The sequence below is a fragment of the Pelophylax lessonae genome (assembly GCF_965119305.1).
Source record: "Pelophylax lessonae genome assembly, chromosome: 4".
NCBI lineage: Eukaryota > Metazoa > Chordata > Amphibia > Anura > Ranidae > Pelophylax > Pelophylax lessonae.
Genome location: NC_138771.1, coordinates 571,092,524 through 571,109,621, shown reverse-complemented (window position 1 = coordinate 571,109,621; position 17,098 = coordinate 571,092,524). Strand labels below are relative to the sequence as shown.

Below are 17,098 nucleotides of genomic sequence, written 5' to 3'. Positions count from 1 at the left end.
TTTACTATACTGTACAGGGACAGATTTCTCAGTAAGCCAACATTTCTGTATTAACATTTTTTTTTATTGGTCTTATGTAATATTCAAATTTTCTGAGATACTGAATATTGGGTTTTCACTAGCTGTAAGCCATAATCATCACAATTAAAAGAAAGAAATGCTTGAAATATATCACTCTGTGTGTAACGCATCTATATAAAATAAATGAGTTTCACTTTTTGAACTGAATTACTGACAAACTAACTTTTTGAGGATCACACCACACTGAGGTTATCGTCGTCAGCGTCAGAGCAAGAGCAATCATTTTAGTTCCAGACCTCCTCCTTAACTCTAAACTGGTAATCTTTAAAGGCTTTTGAAGCGCTGCTAATAGAGATTTTTAGGTACCGTAGTTTCCATGGGTGTACACAATTTTAAAATGTGACATGTTCTATATATATATATATTTATTTATTTGGGGGTTCTAAGTAAACTTCCAGCAAAAAATACTGATTTTTACATGTAGGAAAGAAATGTCAGAATTGGCCTGGGTGGGATAGTCCTAAATAATTAGAAGTGTTGGTACTGACCTGACAAGGCAACTAAACTCCAAATATCTTGAGTAAAATTACGTTTTGTACCTAAACCCAAAATGTTTTTCTAACATGCCATAATCTTTCTATATGGCAATACCAAACCCTGAGTCACATCAAATACATTATTTAACTTCAATAAAAACACAAGTCACCAACAGCAAACAGACTACATTTTCCAATGTGCAGGTGGCCATCTTTATTACAATATCTCAAATATTAAATTACTTGATGAGAACACTCTGGACAATAGGGTGTGCATTATTGGAACTGTAGTAGGATGAGCAGCATTGTCAATGTTCTAGACAGGATCCTGGCCAGAATTCCTGCCCTGCCCTGGACAAGGTGCTACAACTTCCATGTAAAAGCAACTATCGGGAGGCAAGACCCACCTACTGCAATGACAACTAGCTTAACACTTATGTGGAATTCCTTGAAACTATGAAAATGGCTTCTTACGGTACATTGTAGTGTACATTGCAAACAGCCTGATACTGCTGGAATACAGATCAGAGGAATGGGGTAAATTATGATCTCCATAGAGCTACTCAACACAACCAGCCCAATTCCCTAGAGGGAAGTCAGGTGATTTATGGCCCTTTCTACGTCTCAGTGTCAGAGAAGGATGTTGAGGTGACAACCTTGGAGAAGTATTACCCTCTCCTGAAGCCGTGGGAAGGGTAACACTACTCCATAATCTCCGCACACAGCTTCTGGAGAAAAAGGGGCGTTGGCACTGCTCGTACATCTCATGCTCTGTGCGAGTGAATCACATCTGGTTTGTGGTCGTCTCTGGTGGGAGGAAGGGCTGGGGCTCCAGGATTTTCACATACACCAAACACCTCATTATGCTTCCAGCTCAAAGCCCAAGCCCACTTTGTGACCTCCGGAACTAAAGTTCTTGCCGTTAATCAGAGCAGAGGCGGTCAGCTTCACGCCTGTAAATAAACAAGACCATAATTTCTGGTTAAAATAGAAATCTTCTGTGGACTACCCTCAAGTTACACAGCGGTCCCTACCTCATACACCTCCCAGTTTTTACCAGAATTGGGTGTTGCGGTGTCTCTTGCTAAAATCTGCTATCAAAGTGACCGGAATGTTTCAAAAGATAACCATGCATATTGTGGAAAACTAGTATTTTTGATTCTTCATAATTTTTATACTGGAAGAATCAGGGCTTTTTTTCAGCTGGAACTTGGTAAAAACTCAGTTCCACCGCCTTTGGCTCAGGCTCTCTGTTCCCTGTTCACCATTATCACTTGCAAAACACAGAAGTCGGACTTCTGTGTTTAAAAGTGACAGCTTGTCTCCCAACAGCTCCTACAGAGCTGATCTCCTCAGCGACTCCCACTGAGTCCAGGATGGGTAAAAGGGATATGCAGATCCTGGGGTGCAGTGTTGATGCCAAAACCCTCACTGATTGAGAGAGGTGGAGCCACCTACAATGTGTGGGGAGATACTAGAGCCGGTTCTAAGATCTTAAAAGTTTTTGGGATAGAGCAAGTGGTTGTAGCAGCAGTCAATGACAAACCATAGAGCCCTAGAAGGCAGTATCACAAGTCAATTGGTAATATTACCCTTCATGCACACTCCTACACTCCTGTCTATGCTTGTTTTTTACTGCTATGAGCTAGCAAAAGAATCCAGCACACAAAATGCCACTTTTGGTGTGTAATTACGGGTATTTAGAGGCATATATGTGTAAACTCATTCTATTAGCTAGAATATTAATGTATTCTAACCACTGGAATGAATTTGTGTTTAGGAGAACAAATGCATTCATGCAAGTATGTGTGTAAATTATGCCAGTAAGCTTCTCTCTGCAGGTTCGGGGCATTTTTTATGTCCTTGAACATTGCACTAAAATATGAATCACGCATGGCTGAAACGGAGCTGCGTTCAGGGCATAAAAACTTATCTAAAAGCTGTGTCACCAGACCCAGAGCTGTCAACCAAGTAACACGCTATAGTATTGTTGGGGGGGGGGGGGGGGAGCTGGATCAGCACTGCCAGTAATTAGACACCCCCAAAAGAGAAAGCTATAGCGTACAAGGAATGAGGGGGGACTTACCCAGAAGAAGTCAACTTTTTTTTCAAATTCAGAGGCCCATTTCATGTCAATGAAGCCTGCTGCAAGTATGCATTTACCTTTTTTTTTTCTTTGCTTTTACCTACATTTTTTTGTTGCCCACAGGGTCACTTAAAGGCCAAGAAAAAAAAATCAGCTTTTGTGCATTAATAATATTCTAGGTTTGCTTAAATGCCAACGATGAACAAAGCAAAATGTGACAGAATCACAAACCCCCGCTGGTACCAGTACAACTACAATATTTTTTTTTAATGTAAATCCCCGTAAATGTTCCTGTGTTCTCAATTATATTATTATAGAGCAAGTCCAACCAATTCAGGCCATAAGATTACTTCAAAAAAACACATGACTGAGCATGAAAAGAGGAATACCAGCACATACCAGGCCGCAGGGTCTGTGTGTAGCCCACTCCAATCAAACTGGCATTGTTAACTTTGGCCTAAAAAAAAAAAAAAAAAAACATTTATGTTATCACCAATTATATACACAATGTGGACTAGGTTGGGGGCTGTGTTTAAAGTTGCAGTTGTATTAAAAAAAAAAATCTATTGTGTGTCACATTCACTTCCTGTCCCATGAACATATGAAGGTTTGTGTGTTGATCCTGAGACACATCTGCTTGGTGAATAATGCCCCGAACACACATGCAGATTATCTGAAGACTTTTGTCTTCAGATTTACCTTTTCTATGTAGTGCAAGGGCCTGCCGGATTGCATACAAATTGAAAGTGTTTAGGTTTGACCTCATATTATATGGTTTTGGTAAGTCTGCAGACAAAAGTCTTCAGATAATCTGCACGTGTGTACGGGGCATTACAAAGCAAACATTGCCACAGCTGCAGTAGAAAGCCTGAATTATAGAGATGAACTCTGGAAGCAAGCAGTGGGCAAAGCATTAGTCATCAGTATTGCCTTGGGTCTCCCTGTAGCTGAGCTTTCTCTAACACTCATCTACCATGCACACTTCACTGTGTGTAGGTGGTCATCTTGGTAAAAGCAGCACTTTTCTTCCTTCTGTCAGAGTCCCCAAGCAAGGAGAGCAGGGAACAGCATAGTTGCAATATCACTAAATCTCACTGCAAATAAAGACTTGCAATCAGAGAAAGAAGTGCCTTAAGCCTGGTACCCATGATGAGAATATGGGACGAATGCTCGTGTGTTTTTTTTTTTTAGTTAAATATCAAAAATGAATAGGTTACTAGAGTTACGAAAATTCCCGAGAGAAAGAACTACAACTTCCTGTGATGTATTGCAATGTATTCTATTATTGTTCCCGAGCATACACGGTCTTGGTCACTCGATTTTTTTACAGATTAATAATGTACAGATGAAATGAAAATTGTTCACTCTTATTGTATGAGAAAAATGTTCGTGCTTGTCCCTTTCCATAATTTTGCATGAACGGTTGTGATTGGATCTCAAAAGCACAATCCGATTATGGGATGAATCCGATTATGGGACGATTGCTCTGAACGCAGTATTTTGCATCCGATTTTCTTATATGTACAAGGCATTAGAGCTCACAGAGAAGGAAATGCAGCTATGAGGCTGTAGGGGGTAGGAGTATCTAGGCACACTTACATACCAAAAAGTTTTTAGGGTACTGCTCAAAACACAATAACATTTCTAGAGGCCCCCCCAATACCAGAAAAAAATCTTAACTTTTTGAGTTCAGTTCTACTTAAAAGATACTAGAAAAGCAGTAACTACCCTGCAATCCACAAAAAAAAAAAAAAAAAGCATTTATTTAAAGTGGAAATTTAGTGAAAATCTAACCAAAGGATAAACCTTCGCCCACCCCCCATTCTAAGACTATTCTATCTAACCCTGTAAGAAGGGATCTGTATACTTACCTATTCTGAAGCCGCTCCAGTCCAGGACGGTCCCATGATCAGCTGTCAGTGGCGGCTCCAATGTAGAGGAGGGACACTCGACAATGAATGCCCCATAGTAAGCCTATGGGTGATCTCATAGGCATTTTCACTCGTTATTGGCGATCTCTCCTTCATGCGGAAGCCGGCCGTAAGAAAGAGATCATGTGACAGGACAGGTTTCAGAATAGGTAAGTATAAAGATATTTTCTTTACAGGGTTAGATAGAACAGTCTTAGAATAGGGGTGGGAGTAGGTTAACATTTGAATGAAGAAGAAACCCCAACAGTTGCACTGAAGTTCTATATCACTACCCTTCCACTGTCCAGCCAAGTGCCAGACAGCAACTAACTGTGAAGTCCTGGTGAAAACCACAAAGTAGTTTATTGTAGAGAGGTCAATCCTGAAATTCTTCAAGCCTGAAGAATAATATGAAATATCAGTACCAACACAAAGTGAATAGGATACTTACAGAGAGGGTGGTGTTTGAATCCAGCTGGTACTTGGCTCCAATGCCAAAGCGTGTGTTGTTGCTACCTGCACTCCATGCCAGGCTCACAGAGGTCTCCACATCCTTATTGACCTTCTGATAGATAGATCCTCCAAACTCAGTGCCGTCATTCCTGGGTGACGAAGAACCAGAGGGTTGTGATAAAGCACAGATATAAAACAACTGAACTACAAAGGTCCATCACACAGCAGTAAATAACACTCACACGTTTGTATGAAGTTGGAAGTCTCCTGCTATGTAGCCCAGGGCAAAGTTATTCTGTGCCATTCTGGATTTGGCAGTGTCGAAGGACATCTGATAGCCAGCCAGCCATCCTTGGTAACCCAGGACTCCCCATCCAGTGATGGTAGGACCAGCCAGGTCCAGGTCAACATCAATTCCCAGATTAGCATAGTCCCTCTTGTAGGATGTCTTCAGCTTAGCACTCTTCTTACTGGAACAGAAAACCAGTAACTAGATTGCACATTGACTTTACTTGCTCACAACACAGACAGGCATTTTGTGTGCTGTCACAACAAACAACTATGCATGACCCTGTAACACAATGAGGTACAAATGTAAATCGATTCAGACCACCACCTGCCTCTTACATGCAAGTCAATGTCCCCATCAATTTAGTCTGGTCACAAAATAAAGAGAAATTACTCTATCTTCTTACCTTCAAGAAAAACCAGAGGTTGAAACTTTTTTTTTTTTTATAAAACCGGACACAAATAACATAACTCACTTGTATTTGATTTTTTTTCTTTTACAAACAAAAATCAATTTCCTGCTTAGAGCTTTCTTTTGAAATCGTCCCCTGGCGGTACTGCGTTTTTCCTATCCTCTCTGTGCCCCCTGTGCGGTCAGGACCTGTGAAGTTCTGTTGGGAGTCTCCTCACCGTGCACACCCCTGCACTCTACTACAACTCTACATTCAGCTATTTAGAGCACCGCACACACAGCCAGTGCCGGCAAGGGACACTAAGCAAAAGTCATGTCTCTTCTCGTCTTACATAGACACTTCCTTTTTGTGTCCTTCTCCAGTTTGCAGTGTGTGCAACGTGTAGAGTTCTGTACAGATGCATGTAGAGTTGAAGCACAGAGCAGAAGCGCACAAATTGAGGAGAGTCCTATAGGACTCAATAGGCCCCCAGTGGCATGTGTAACAGCAATGTAGCAGCTCGACCGAGGACACATTCATTTAAATAATTAAGAAAACAACAACATAAAAGTGATGTTATTTGTATCGGATATAGGGAAAAATTATTTTGACACCAATTTAGGTTCAAGCATGTTTTTTTATTTTAGTTAGCAAAACAGCTTCCTCATATTTCTGAGGTGACAAATGACTGTTACAGTCAAAATGGCGACTATATGCCATTGCAGGGAAACCTCAAACAAACACAACTGAGGGGAGATTATGTATTTGTTGATCCCAGCAAGCTAAATTTGAAAGGATGCCATGGACAAAAAACTTCTATTCTTGAGACATTTTCATACAGAAGTGCCACTCACCCAGTATTGGGTACGAATGTAGTATCCAGTGCCAGCTTCAGACCCCTCGCCAACTGTATAAATACAAAAAAAGGCAAGGAAAGACATTAACCTTTTGCACTGCATAGAATTATTTCCTCCTCCATAGACAGAAGTGCTGCTACTCACCTTGTCTTCCAGGGACACTTCAGTCCCTAGAGTGTTGTCTGTGTTCCACTTCTGGGTAAAGGTGAGCCCCGCCTCAGGTAGTTTGTACTTTGTCTCCAAGTTGCCGGATGCTTTCCCTGTGTCGGTGTTTGAAGAGCCACTGCTGGTAAACTCCTAGAAATACAGCAGGCCAAAGAAGGTGTTACTTGTGACTAGCCTGCATCCATTTCTGCAGTTTTACTGATACAATATACAGTCACCTGAAATAAAGCAGACTTTCCACATTTATCTAGTAGTGTATGTGCAAAAACATTACAGAGGCCTTCAGAGCAATGTAAATCTAAAGAGTATGTTAAAGCGTAACTCCCACTTTTTTTTTTTTTCTCTCGACAAAACATTCCCCACTGGGTGATCTATGTGCATTAGATGTTAACACATTTTGTTGCAGATTGCTACTTTTTGTTATTCTGAAGAAATCCCTGTGTGTTTGTCTGTGTCCATGTGGGAAAGTGAGTCTAATGGGAGTGGTTTCATAATTATCAATCAGCTGCAGCCTCTAAAGGGCAGGAACAAGGAAAGCTGCTGGGTCTGCATCCCTTTCGATGTGATTTCCTATAGGAAATATCTCACCAAATGATGACATTTCTGTTGCAGGGGATACCTTAAATTATGGCTTGTATCTTAGTGTAGACTTCGGGGAAAATCAGAAAGCCAATTACACAAGCAGAAAATTAGGTTTCTGGGGGGTGCTCTGTAGACATTGTGTACAGAACACCTCCAGGTAGCAATATAACATTGCATTTTCAGAAAATTACAGCACTGCAGATTAAAAAAAGAAAGGTAATCTTTAACAACATTCTATTACAATACGATCTGTGTCGCAATTGTATATGCTATATTTTATTTGGTTTTTTTTCCCCCCACGAAAGCGGAGTTACCCTTTGAAGAGATGTTACAGCTTGCTGAGAAACATCTGTCTGATAGGACAATCACTTGCACAAATACTAGCTGGCTGCTTGCACAATAAAGCAGTGCCCTAACAATGATATTCAAACGTATCCAATCATAGCAACCAACAGATATAATCTATTACCTAGACTGCAGGAAATTACAATCTGGATGCTACAGGTTGCAGCCTTTGTACAGTCATTACAATTTGAATGGAGTTATTAAGAAGCCTCTAAGACTCTGTAGGGCAGCTACTTAGTAAGCATCTTTTTAATATTATGGCTTCAAATTATGCTTCAAATTATTCTGTGAACTAAACAATCTATTTGTAAATCTAAAATAACCTGCAATCCATCACCATCTCCACTGACAACTTTTGAAATCTGCTTATACAGTATCTCACAAAAGTGAGTACACCCCTCACATTTTTGTAAATATTATATTATATCTTTTCATGTGACAACACTGAAGAAATTACACTTTGCTACAATGTAAAGTAGTGAGTGTACAGCTTGTATAACAGTGAATATGTGCTGTCCCCTCAAAATATCTCAACATACAGCCATTAATGTCTATACCGCTGGTAACAAAAGTGAGTACACCCCCAAGTGAAAATGTCCAAATTGGGCCAAGAGTGTCATATTTTGTGTGGCCACTACTATTTTCCAGCCTTAACCCTCTTGGGCATGGAGTTCACCAGAGCTTCACAGTTTGCCACTGGAGTTCTCTTCCACTCCTCCATGACGACATCACGGAGCTGGTGGATGTTAGAGACCTTGCGCTCCTCCACCTTCTGTTACAGGATCCCCCAGAGATGCTCAATAGGATTTAGGTCTGGAGACATGCTTGGCCAGTCCACCATCTTTAGCCTCAGCTTCTTTAGCAAGGCAGTTGTTGTCTTGGAGGTGTGTTTGGGGTTATTATGTTGAAATACTGCCCTGTGGCCAAGTCTCCAAAAGGAGGGGATCATGCTCTGCTTCAGTATGTCACAGTACATGTTGGCATTCATGGTTCCCTCAATGAACTGTAGCTCCTCAGTGCCGGCAGCACTCATGCAGCCCCAGACCATGACACTCCCACCACCATGCTTGACTGTAGGCAGGACAAACTTGTCTTTGTACACCTCACCTGGTTGACGCCACACACGCTTGACACCATCTGAACCAAATACGTTTATCTTGGTCTCATCAGACCACAGGACATGGTTCCAGTAATCCATGTCCTTATTATGCTTGTCTTCAGCAAACTGTTTGCGAGCTTTCTTGCACATTATCTGTAGAAGAGGCTTCCTTCTGGGACGAAAGCCATGCAGACCAATTTGATGCAGGGTGCGGCGTATGGTCTGAGCACTGGCAGGATGACCACCCACCCTTTAACCTATGCAGCAAAGCTGGCAGCACTCATATGTCTATTTCTCAAAGACAGTCTCTAGATAGGATGCTAAGCACGTGCACTCAACTTCCTTGGTCGACCATAGCGAGGCCTGTTCTCAGTGGAACCTGTCATGTTAAACCGCTGTATGGCCTTGGTTACTATGATGCAGCACAGTTCCAAGGTCTTGGCAATCTTACTAGCCTAAAGGCCCTAGGCCATCTTTATGTAGAGCATTAAATATTATTTCAGACCCTCAGAGTTCTTTGCCATGAGGTGCCATGTAGAACTTCCAGTGATCAGTATGAGAGCGATAACATCAAATTGAACACACCTGCTCCCCAGTCACACCTAAGATCTTGTAACACTAACGAGTCACATGACACCAGGGAGGAAAAACTGCTAATTGGGCCCAATTTGGACATTTTCACTTAGGGGTGTACTGACTTTTGTTGCCTGTGGTTTAGACGTTAATGGCTGTGTGTTGAGTTATTTTGAGGGGACATAAAATTTACACTGTTATACAAGCTGTACACTCACTACTTTACATTGTAGCAAAGTGTCATTGCTTCAGTGTTGTCACATGAAAAGATAGAATACAAAAATGTGAGGGGTGTACTCACTTTTGTGACACACTATCTGTAACCTGAATCAACCAGCAGTGTTTGTACTTCCAACCATATCTGAGGCCAGCTTGTACACCTGCCATGTTGTAAGAGAGAGAGCTGTCACAACACATGGGACTTGTTAAAAGGATACCCCAAGACCTTTGTACACAGCTTTAGCGATAGCGGAAAGCCCTGAGCATTACTAAAAACAAAGGAATTTCCTTTGTCTTACCATCTGTAGGTTTTCCAGGCCGCATGGAAAGGAGGAGAAGAGTTAATATTACAAACAAAAAACATATTGATTATTTTATATATAATACACACACACCTCAAAAAAAATTTAATGAACACTTTGTAATCTAATCAGAGTATAGCATCAAGTCAATTAAACTCCTGGGATATTGATGTGGTAGTTAAGTAGCAGAGGGGGTTGTTAATCAGTTTCAGCTGCTTTGGTGTTCATTAAATTAACAGGTGCACACAGGTGGGCAACAATTAGACAACCTCAAAAACAGGAATGGTTTTACAGGTGAAGGACACTGACATTTTTTTCCCTACTCATCTTTTCTGACTGTTGTTCACTAGTTTTGCATTTGGCTAGGGTCAGTGTCATTATTGGTAGCATGAGGCGATACCTGGACCCTATAGAGGTTGCACAGGCAGTCCAATTCCTCCCAGGGTGGCACATCAATACGTGCCATTGCCGAAAGGTTTGCCACCTCTCAAGAGCATGGAGGAGATTCCAGGAGACAGACAGTTTCTCTAGGAGAGATAAACAGGGCAGTAGAAGGTCCTTAACCTATCAGGACAGGTATCTGCTCCTTTGAGCAAGGAGGAACCAGGATGAGCAGTGCCAAAGCCCTGCAAAATGATCTCCAGCAAGCCACTGGTGTGAATGTCTCTAACCAAACACTCAGAAACAGACTTCATGAGGGTGGCATGAGGGCTCGATAGCCTTTAGTGGTGCCTGTGCCCAATGCCCAGCACTGTGGCACTCAATTGGCATTTGCCATTGAACACCAAAATTGGCAGGTCCGCCACTGGCGCCCTGTGCTTTTCACAGATGAGAGCAGGTTCACCCTGAGCACATGTGACAGACATGAAAGGGTCTGGAGAAGCCCTCGAGAACATTATGTTGCCTGTAACATCGTTCAGCATGACCTGTTAGGTGGTGGGTCAGTGATGGTCTGAAGAGGCATATCCATGGAGAGACGCACAGACCTCTACAGGCTAGACAATGGCACTCTGACTGCCATTAGGTATCGGGATAAAATCCTTTGACCCATTGTCAGATCCTACCCTGGTGCATTGGGTCCTGGGTTCCTCCTGGTGCTCGACAATGCTCAGCCCCATGTGGCGAGAGTATGCAACTAGTTCCTGAAGAGTAAAGGAATCAATACCATTGAATGGCCCCCACGCTCGCCCGATCTAAATTTAATAGAACACCTCTGGGACATTATGTTTCGGTCCATCCGCCGCCACCAGGTTGCACCTCAATCTGTTTAGGAGCTCAGTGATGCCCTGGTCCAGATCTGAGAGGAAATACCTCAGGACACCATCCGTCATCTCATTAGGAGCATACCCCAACATTGTCAGGCATGCATACAAGCAAGTGGGGGGCCATACAAACTACTGAGTACCATTTTGAGTTGCTGCAATGTAATTTCAGCAAAATGGACCAGCCTGCTGCATCATTTTTTTCACTTTGATTTTCAGGGTGGCTGAAATAAGCCCTCTGTAGGTTGATAATTTTTATTTCCATCAAATGATGTGGCATCCTTTCGCTCCGTACACATTACCCAGTCCAAATCCGTATAGATATCCAGCATGAGATTTTTCTCCATTGAGATCTGACGTATTTTCAAAGTGTTCCTGTAATTCTTTGAGCAGTGTGTGTGTGTGTGTGTGTGTGTGTGTGTATATTATATACATACACATATATATACACACACACACACACACACACACACACACACACACATACATACACACATACATACACACACACATACATACATACACACATACATACAGTATCTCAAAAAAGTGAGTACACCCCTCACATTTTTGTAAATGTTTTATTATATCTTTTCATGTGACAACCCTGAAGAAATGACACTTTGCTACAATGTAAAGTAGTGAGTGTATAGCTTGTATAACAGTGTAAATTTGCTGTCCCCTCAAAATAACTCAACACACAGCCATTATGGCCTAAACCGCTGGCAACAAAAGTGAGTACACCCCTAAGTGATATAGTCCAAATTGGGCCCAATAACCATTTTCCTCTCCGGTGTCATGTGATTAATTAGTGTAACAAGGTCTCAGGTGCAAATGGGGAGCAGGTATGTTAAATTTGGTGTTATCGCTCTCACTCTCTCATACTGGTCACTGGAAGTTCAACATGGCACCTCATGGCAAAGAACTCTGAGGATCTGAAAAAAAGAATTGTTGCTTTACATAAAGATGGCCTAGGCTATAAGAAGATTTCCAAGATCCTCAAACTGAGCTGCAGCACGGTGGCCAAGACCATTCAGCGGTTAACCAGGACAGGTTACACTCAGAACAGGCCTCACCAGGGTGAACCAAAGAAGCTGAGTGCACGTGCTCAGCGTCATATCCAGAGGTTGTATTTGGGAAATAGACGTATGAGTGCTGCCAGCATTGCTGCAGAGGTTGAAGGGGTCAAGCTGTCAGTGTTCAGACTATACGCCGCACACTGCATCAAATTGGTCTGCATGGCTGTCGTCCCAGAAGGAGGCCTCTTCTAAAGATGATGCACAAGAAAGCCCACAAACAGTTTGCTGAAGACAATCAGACTAAGGACATGGATTACTGGAGCCATGTCCTGTGGTCTGATGAGACCAAGATAAACTTATTTGGTTCAAATGGTTCCAAGCGTGTGTGGCAGCAACCAGGTAGGGAGTACAAAGACAAGTGTGTTTTGCCTACAGTCGAGCATGGTCATGGTCTGGGGCTTCATGAGTGCTGCTGGCACTGGGGAGCTACAGTTCATTGAGGAAACCATGAATGCCAACATGTACTGTGACATACTGAATCAGAGCATGATCCCCTCCCTTCAGAGACTGGGCCGCAGGACAGTATTCCAACATGATAACGACCCCAAACACACCTCCAAGATGACCACTCACTGCCTTGCTAAAGAAGCTATGGGTAAAGGTGATGGACTGGCCAGATCTAAACCCTATTGAGCATCTGTGGGGCATCCTCAAATGGAAGGTGGAGGAGCGTAAGGTCTCTAACATCCACCAGCTCCGTGATGTTGTCATGGAGGAGTGGAAGAGGACTCCAGTGGCAACCTGTGAAGCTCTGGTGAACTCCATGCCCAAAAGGGTTAAGTCTAGTGATCGACCGATATCGTTTTTTTGTTCCCGATAACCAATATTTTTGCCATTGAATATCGGTATCGGCCAATTTTTTTTTTTTTTTATCATCACTTGACAGGTACTCTTGTGGAGTGATCTAAAAGACCCCAAACCCCTCCTCTGCACTTAAAAGCATTCAAAATGCCAAGTTTGGCTGTTTTGAATGCTTTCATTTTTTTTAAAATCTGGCGCAGAGTACCCGGAAGTGATGTCCAGGTTTTTACATTCGGCTTTGATCGGGTCTTCAGCGGCCGTGCAGGCTGGCTGCCCGGTTGGTGGAAGGCGGTGGGGGGGGGTTGACGACACACACGCACACACACGTCCTCTCTCCCGCTCCTTGTAATGACAGCCGAGCGGCTTCTCAGCCGCATCAGTTGTCATTACAAGACAGCCGACCGTCGGCTATGTACGCCGGTACCGGGGTGATGCCTCTAGCTGCAGGCATCACTCCGGTATAAGCACTTTCCGGAAATAATTGGCAATATAGGTCACCTTGGTGGCCGATTCCGATATATCGGGGAAAGTGCATATCGGCCCCCGACATATTGGCTTTGCCGATAATCGGTCGACCCCTAGTTAAGGCAGAGCTGGAAATAATGGTGGCCACACAAAATAGACACTTTGGGCCTAATTTAGACATGGTCGCTTAGGGGTGTACTCACTTTTGTTGCCAGCGGTTTAGGCATTAATGGCTGTGTGTCGAGTTAATTTTGAGGGGACAGAAAATTTACACTGTTACACAAGCTGTACACTCACTACTTTACATTGTAGCAAAGTGTAATTTCTTCAGTGTTGTCACATGAAAAGATATAATAAAATATTTACAAAAATGTGAGGGGTGTACTCACTTTTGTGAGATACTGCATATATACACAAACAAAACCGTATATAAAATATCCATGGAGCCACTTACAACCCCACTGGAGGACTTCGTCTTCAGCTCCAACTTCACAAGACCAAACCCTAGAAAAGAAAGGCCATCACAGTTCCAGTTTCAACACAATAGAAGTTATTTGTCCTTTTTAACTACTAATTATTGATCTACAACCTAATGATCTGGTCATTGCAGCTTCAGGTCGCAGTTCAATTTCAATAGTGGATTACAGGTACAAGAACACATGAAAGTATTTTCTTAAAGTGATTCTAAGGGTTCTGTTTTTTTTTTTTTTTCAAACGGGTTATACTTACCTTCTCTGTGTATTGGTTTTGCAAGAGGCAGCCACGATCCTCTTCTTCTTGGGTCCCCCAATGGCGTTCCTGGCTCCTTCCCCTTGACCAGTGGTGCGTTGCTCGCTTTTGAGCCCCGCTCTATGCATTCATAAGACACAGAGCCACGTCTCAGGCCCTGCCCCCACTCTCTCCTCATTGGCTTACTGCCTGTGATTGACAGCAGTGGCAGCCAATAGCTCATGCTGCCTGGTCTCAGCTAATGAGGAGAGAGACCCGGGACAGCCGAGGCTCCTGTGCACATCACTGGATCGAGAGGGGGCTCAGAAGTATTAGGGAAGCTGTATGGGGAACAGCACACAGCCTTTACAACCACTTTAAATACTAAAGGGCCCCCCTGCATTACTGTGTGTAGATTGTTGCCATCAACTGCAACCATGGTGTAAGGGTCCGGAGCAGAACACAGTGGTGATTTAAGGACCTTAGATTGTAAGCTCCTTGAAGGTAGGGACTGATGTGAATGTACAATATAAATGTAAAGTGCTGCGTAAATTATACACAAGTACCTGTAACAAATATTAAATGTCAGTACGGATTTGACAAAATAAAAAATGTTTGACTAGGCAAGCTACTTAAAGCGGAGTTTCGGGCACAAAATCGACCTAATCGATTTTGTGCCCATCCGCTGGCTCTTCTTTACCTGAAAAGGAATTGGATAGTTAGGGTTATTTTTTTTTTTTTTTACTCACCTTGTATTCGTAGAAAGAAATACTCACCTATTCTCCACTTCCTCCCTCTGTGGCCGCGGCCCGCGCCGTCACTTTCGGTTTGCAATGATTCCTGGGAGCTGAACGTCATCACTCCCAGGAATCACTGCGACGGCACTGGCCCCGCTCGTCACTTCCGGTGCCCCCCCGCATTCCTTGCTAAACAGCTGCTGGGCATGCCCAGAAGCTGTGGAGGAATGCGGCGCCGCACCGGAAATGACGAGAGGGGCCAGTGCAGGCGCATTCTGGGAGAAAAAGACACGGAAGAGGACGCAGAAGAGGATCGCGCCGGCTTAAGCTGCCCACAACAGAGATGGAAGTGAGTATTTCTTCTTGCAGGTAAGTGTGAACCGGGACAGATCAGAGGCTAGCCATTGTGGAATGTACTAGCCCTGACTGTCCCGGGGGTATGTTTATTGAAAAAAACGTTTTTGTGCCCGGAACTCCACTTTAAAGCATAGTAAAGATAGGAAGAGTCTAAAAGCAGTCCAAAAAGCCGAAAACAGTAATATAGCAAGATGAAAGGTTTTGCATTTAAACAGGGTAGACACCAGCTTGTCCTATATCAAATGTATAAATCTACATCCCTGGTCTCTTCATTCGAGATCTGGCAGTTCAATAATCCCACATAAATGTGACAGAAGCCAGACAACACCAAATTGTGTTTTCCGGAATGTTTAGATACAAGAAATGGCTACATTTGGACTGGATCATGCTAGAAAGAAATTACTGCATTTGAATGATGAAAATCAAATAAAGGAATCGTTTGTTGTACCTTTTACCTACCAAACAGGGTAAAAAAAAAAATCACTGTATCTGCACTATGACAAACAGGGCACCTAATAATCTACCCCTCTATGCAGTGTTGACTATAGGCACTTTATAATAAAATAAACTTACCAAAGCCTTTGTTAAAAACATCACGGGCTGCCTTGCCCAGGTCTGCGTAGTTGGGTGGTACAGCCATGACTCTAAAAAAAAAAGAAATGACAGTAAACAGACTTTTCTCTTTACCTGTTCTCACCATTCTTGAATATTTCACCACTGAAAGATATCCATGCTGAAAACAGGACTAATGGAGGATGTAACCTTATGTTTACTGTTTAATATCAATGCCTCTACCTCCTTCAACTGAAGTTGCAGCAAAAGTTCTCACCCCCTCTATTTGTACTGGTGGCCATTGTTGCTGGTACTGGAAGGGAAAACCTAAAAATCTGCCTTATAACTAGAATAGAAACACAGGTGGCAAAAAAATGCTGAAAGACGTTTTATTGATTCTCTACTCGAGTCCTTTTTAACATGGAGGAACCCTTGAAATTACTAAGATCTCAGGGAACCCCTTTCAATTATTATCTCAGGGTACACGAGCATAAATAGTAAGTTGTAGACCAAAGAATAAGAAATCTGGTATACTTCGAGTTAGACCTCATGTACACAGACGCTTAGCAGCCCCTGTGCACTGAGGTGTAAAATCCACTGTGTTTTCAAGCACCTGGCAGCATACAAAAAAAAAAAAAAAAAAACACAGGAAAAAAAAAAAAAAAGGTGCAAACACTACAGTTCCCATAAACCTATAGATGAAATCCATAAAAGTCTGTATAATATGGAGTTTTAAACTAAAAAGTCTAATCACTGAGGGGTGCCACCAACATTGGAATAGAAGTCAGATTCCAGCAAGGCTGCAAGTGAACAAGGAGAGGCGCCTCTAAGTGTAGGATTAAAAATAATTTTAATGAGAACCATACAATTGGTAACTCACAGGTCATCAGATCAGGAGTGTGACCTTTTTCTGAGCATGCGCACGGCATGATAGATATATATGTGATAGAGAAACCCGCCACCCCCATGATAGCAAAGACGATAAGAAACCATAAAGAAGAACTTCGTTAAAATTAGTAACTCAGGCAGGTTGACACTTGAGAGCTTTAATCCTGGCAGTTCCCTTCCAGGCAGTACATGCCACTGCGGTGCCGTTGCGTCAGAGTACATACAGGGAGGGGGTGGGTGGTGTTAAAAGAGCCATACAGCCGCCAATACAAGTGAATGGTTGCACATTTTTTCAAATTGACGTTTACCTGCGCATGCACATTATGGCTCCTCTCTCTGAACGTGGAATGGGAAGACGTGCCATAGGCACATGAACAGGTAAGGGCCGATGCCGAATCCATCAGCGTTTACTATGGCTGTA

At 42.7% G+C, this 17,098-nt stretch overlaps 1 protein-coding gene across 1 annotated transcript in view; it reads right to left on the bottom strand.

The window, feature by feature from the left end:
• Positions 1-745: 745 nt before the first annotated feature.
• The window catches only part of VDAC3 (voltage dependent anion channel 3), a 42,916-nt gene continuing 26,563 nt past the window's right edge, over positions 746-17,098 (bottom strand). Inside the window, exons 2-9 of the mRNA XM_082255382.1 lie at positions 15,811-15,881; positions 13,890-13,939; positions 6,688-6,840; positions 6,541-6,593; positions 5,249-5,476; positions 5,005-5,155; positions 3,043-3,100; positions 746-1,510 (exon numbers count right to left, since the gene is read on the bottom strand). Coding sequence (XP_082111508.1) covers positions 1,419-1,510; positions 3,043-3,100; positions 5,005-5,155; positions 5,249-5,476; positions 6,541-6,593; positions 6,688-6,840; positions 13,890-13,939; positions 15,811-15,877 — 852 coding nt within the window. The 5' untranslated portion in view covers positions 15,878-15,881 and the 3' untranslated portion in view covers positions 746-1,418. The remainder of the gene's footprint in view (positions 1,511-3,042; positions 3,101-5,004; positions 5,156-5,248; positions 5,477-6,540; positions 6,594-6,687; positions 6,841-13,889; positions 13,940-15,810; positions 15,882-17,098) is intronic.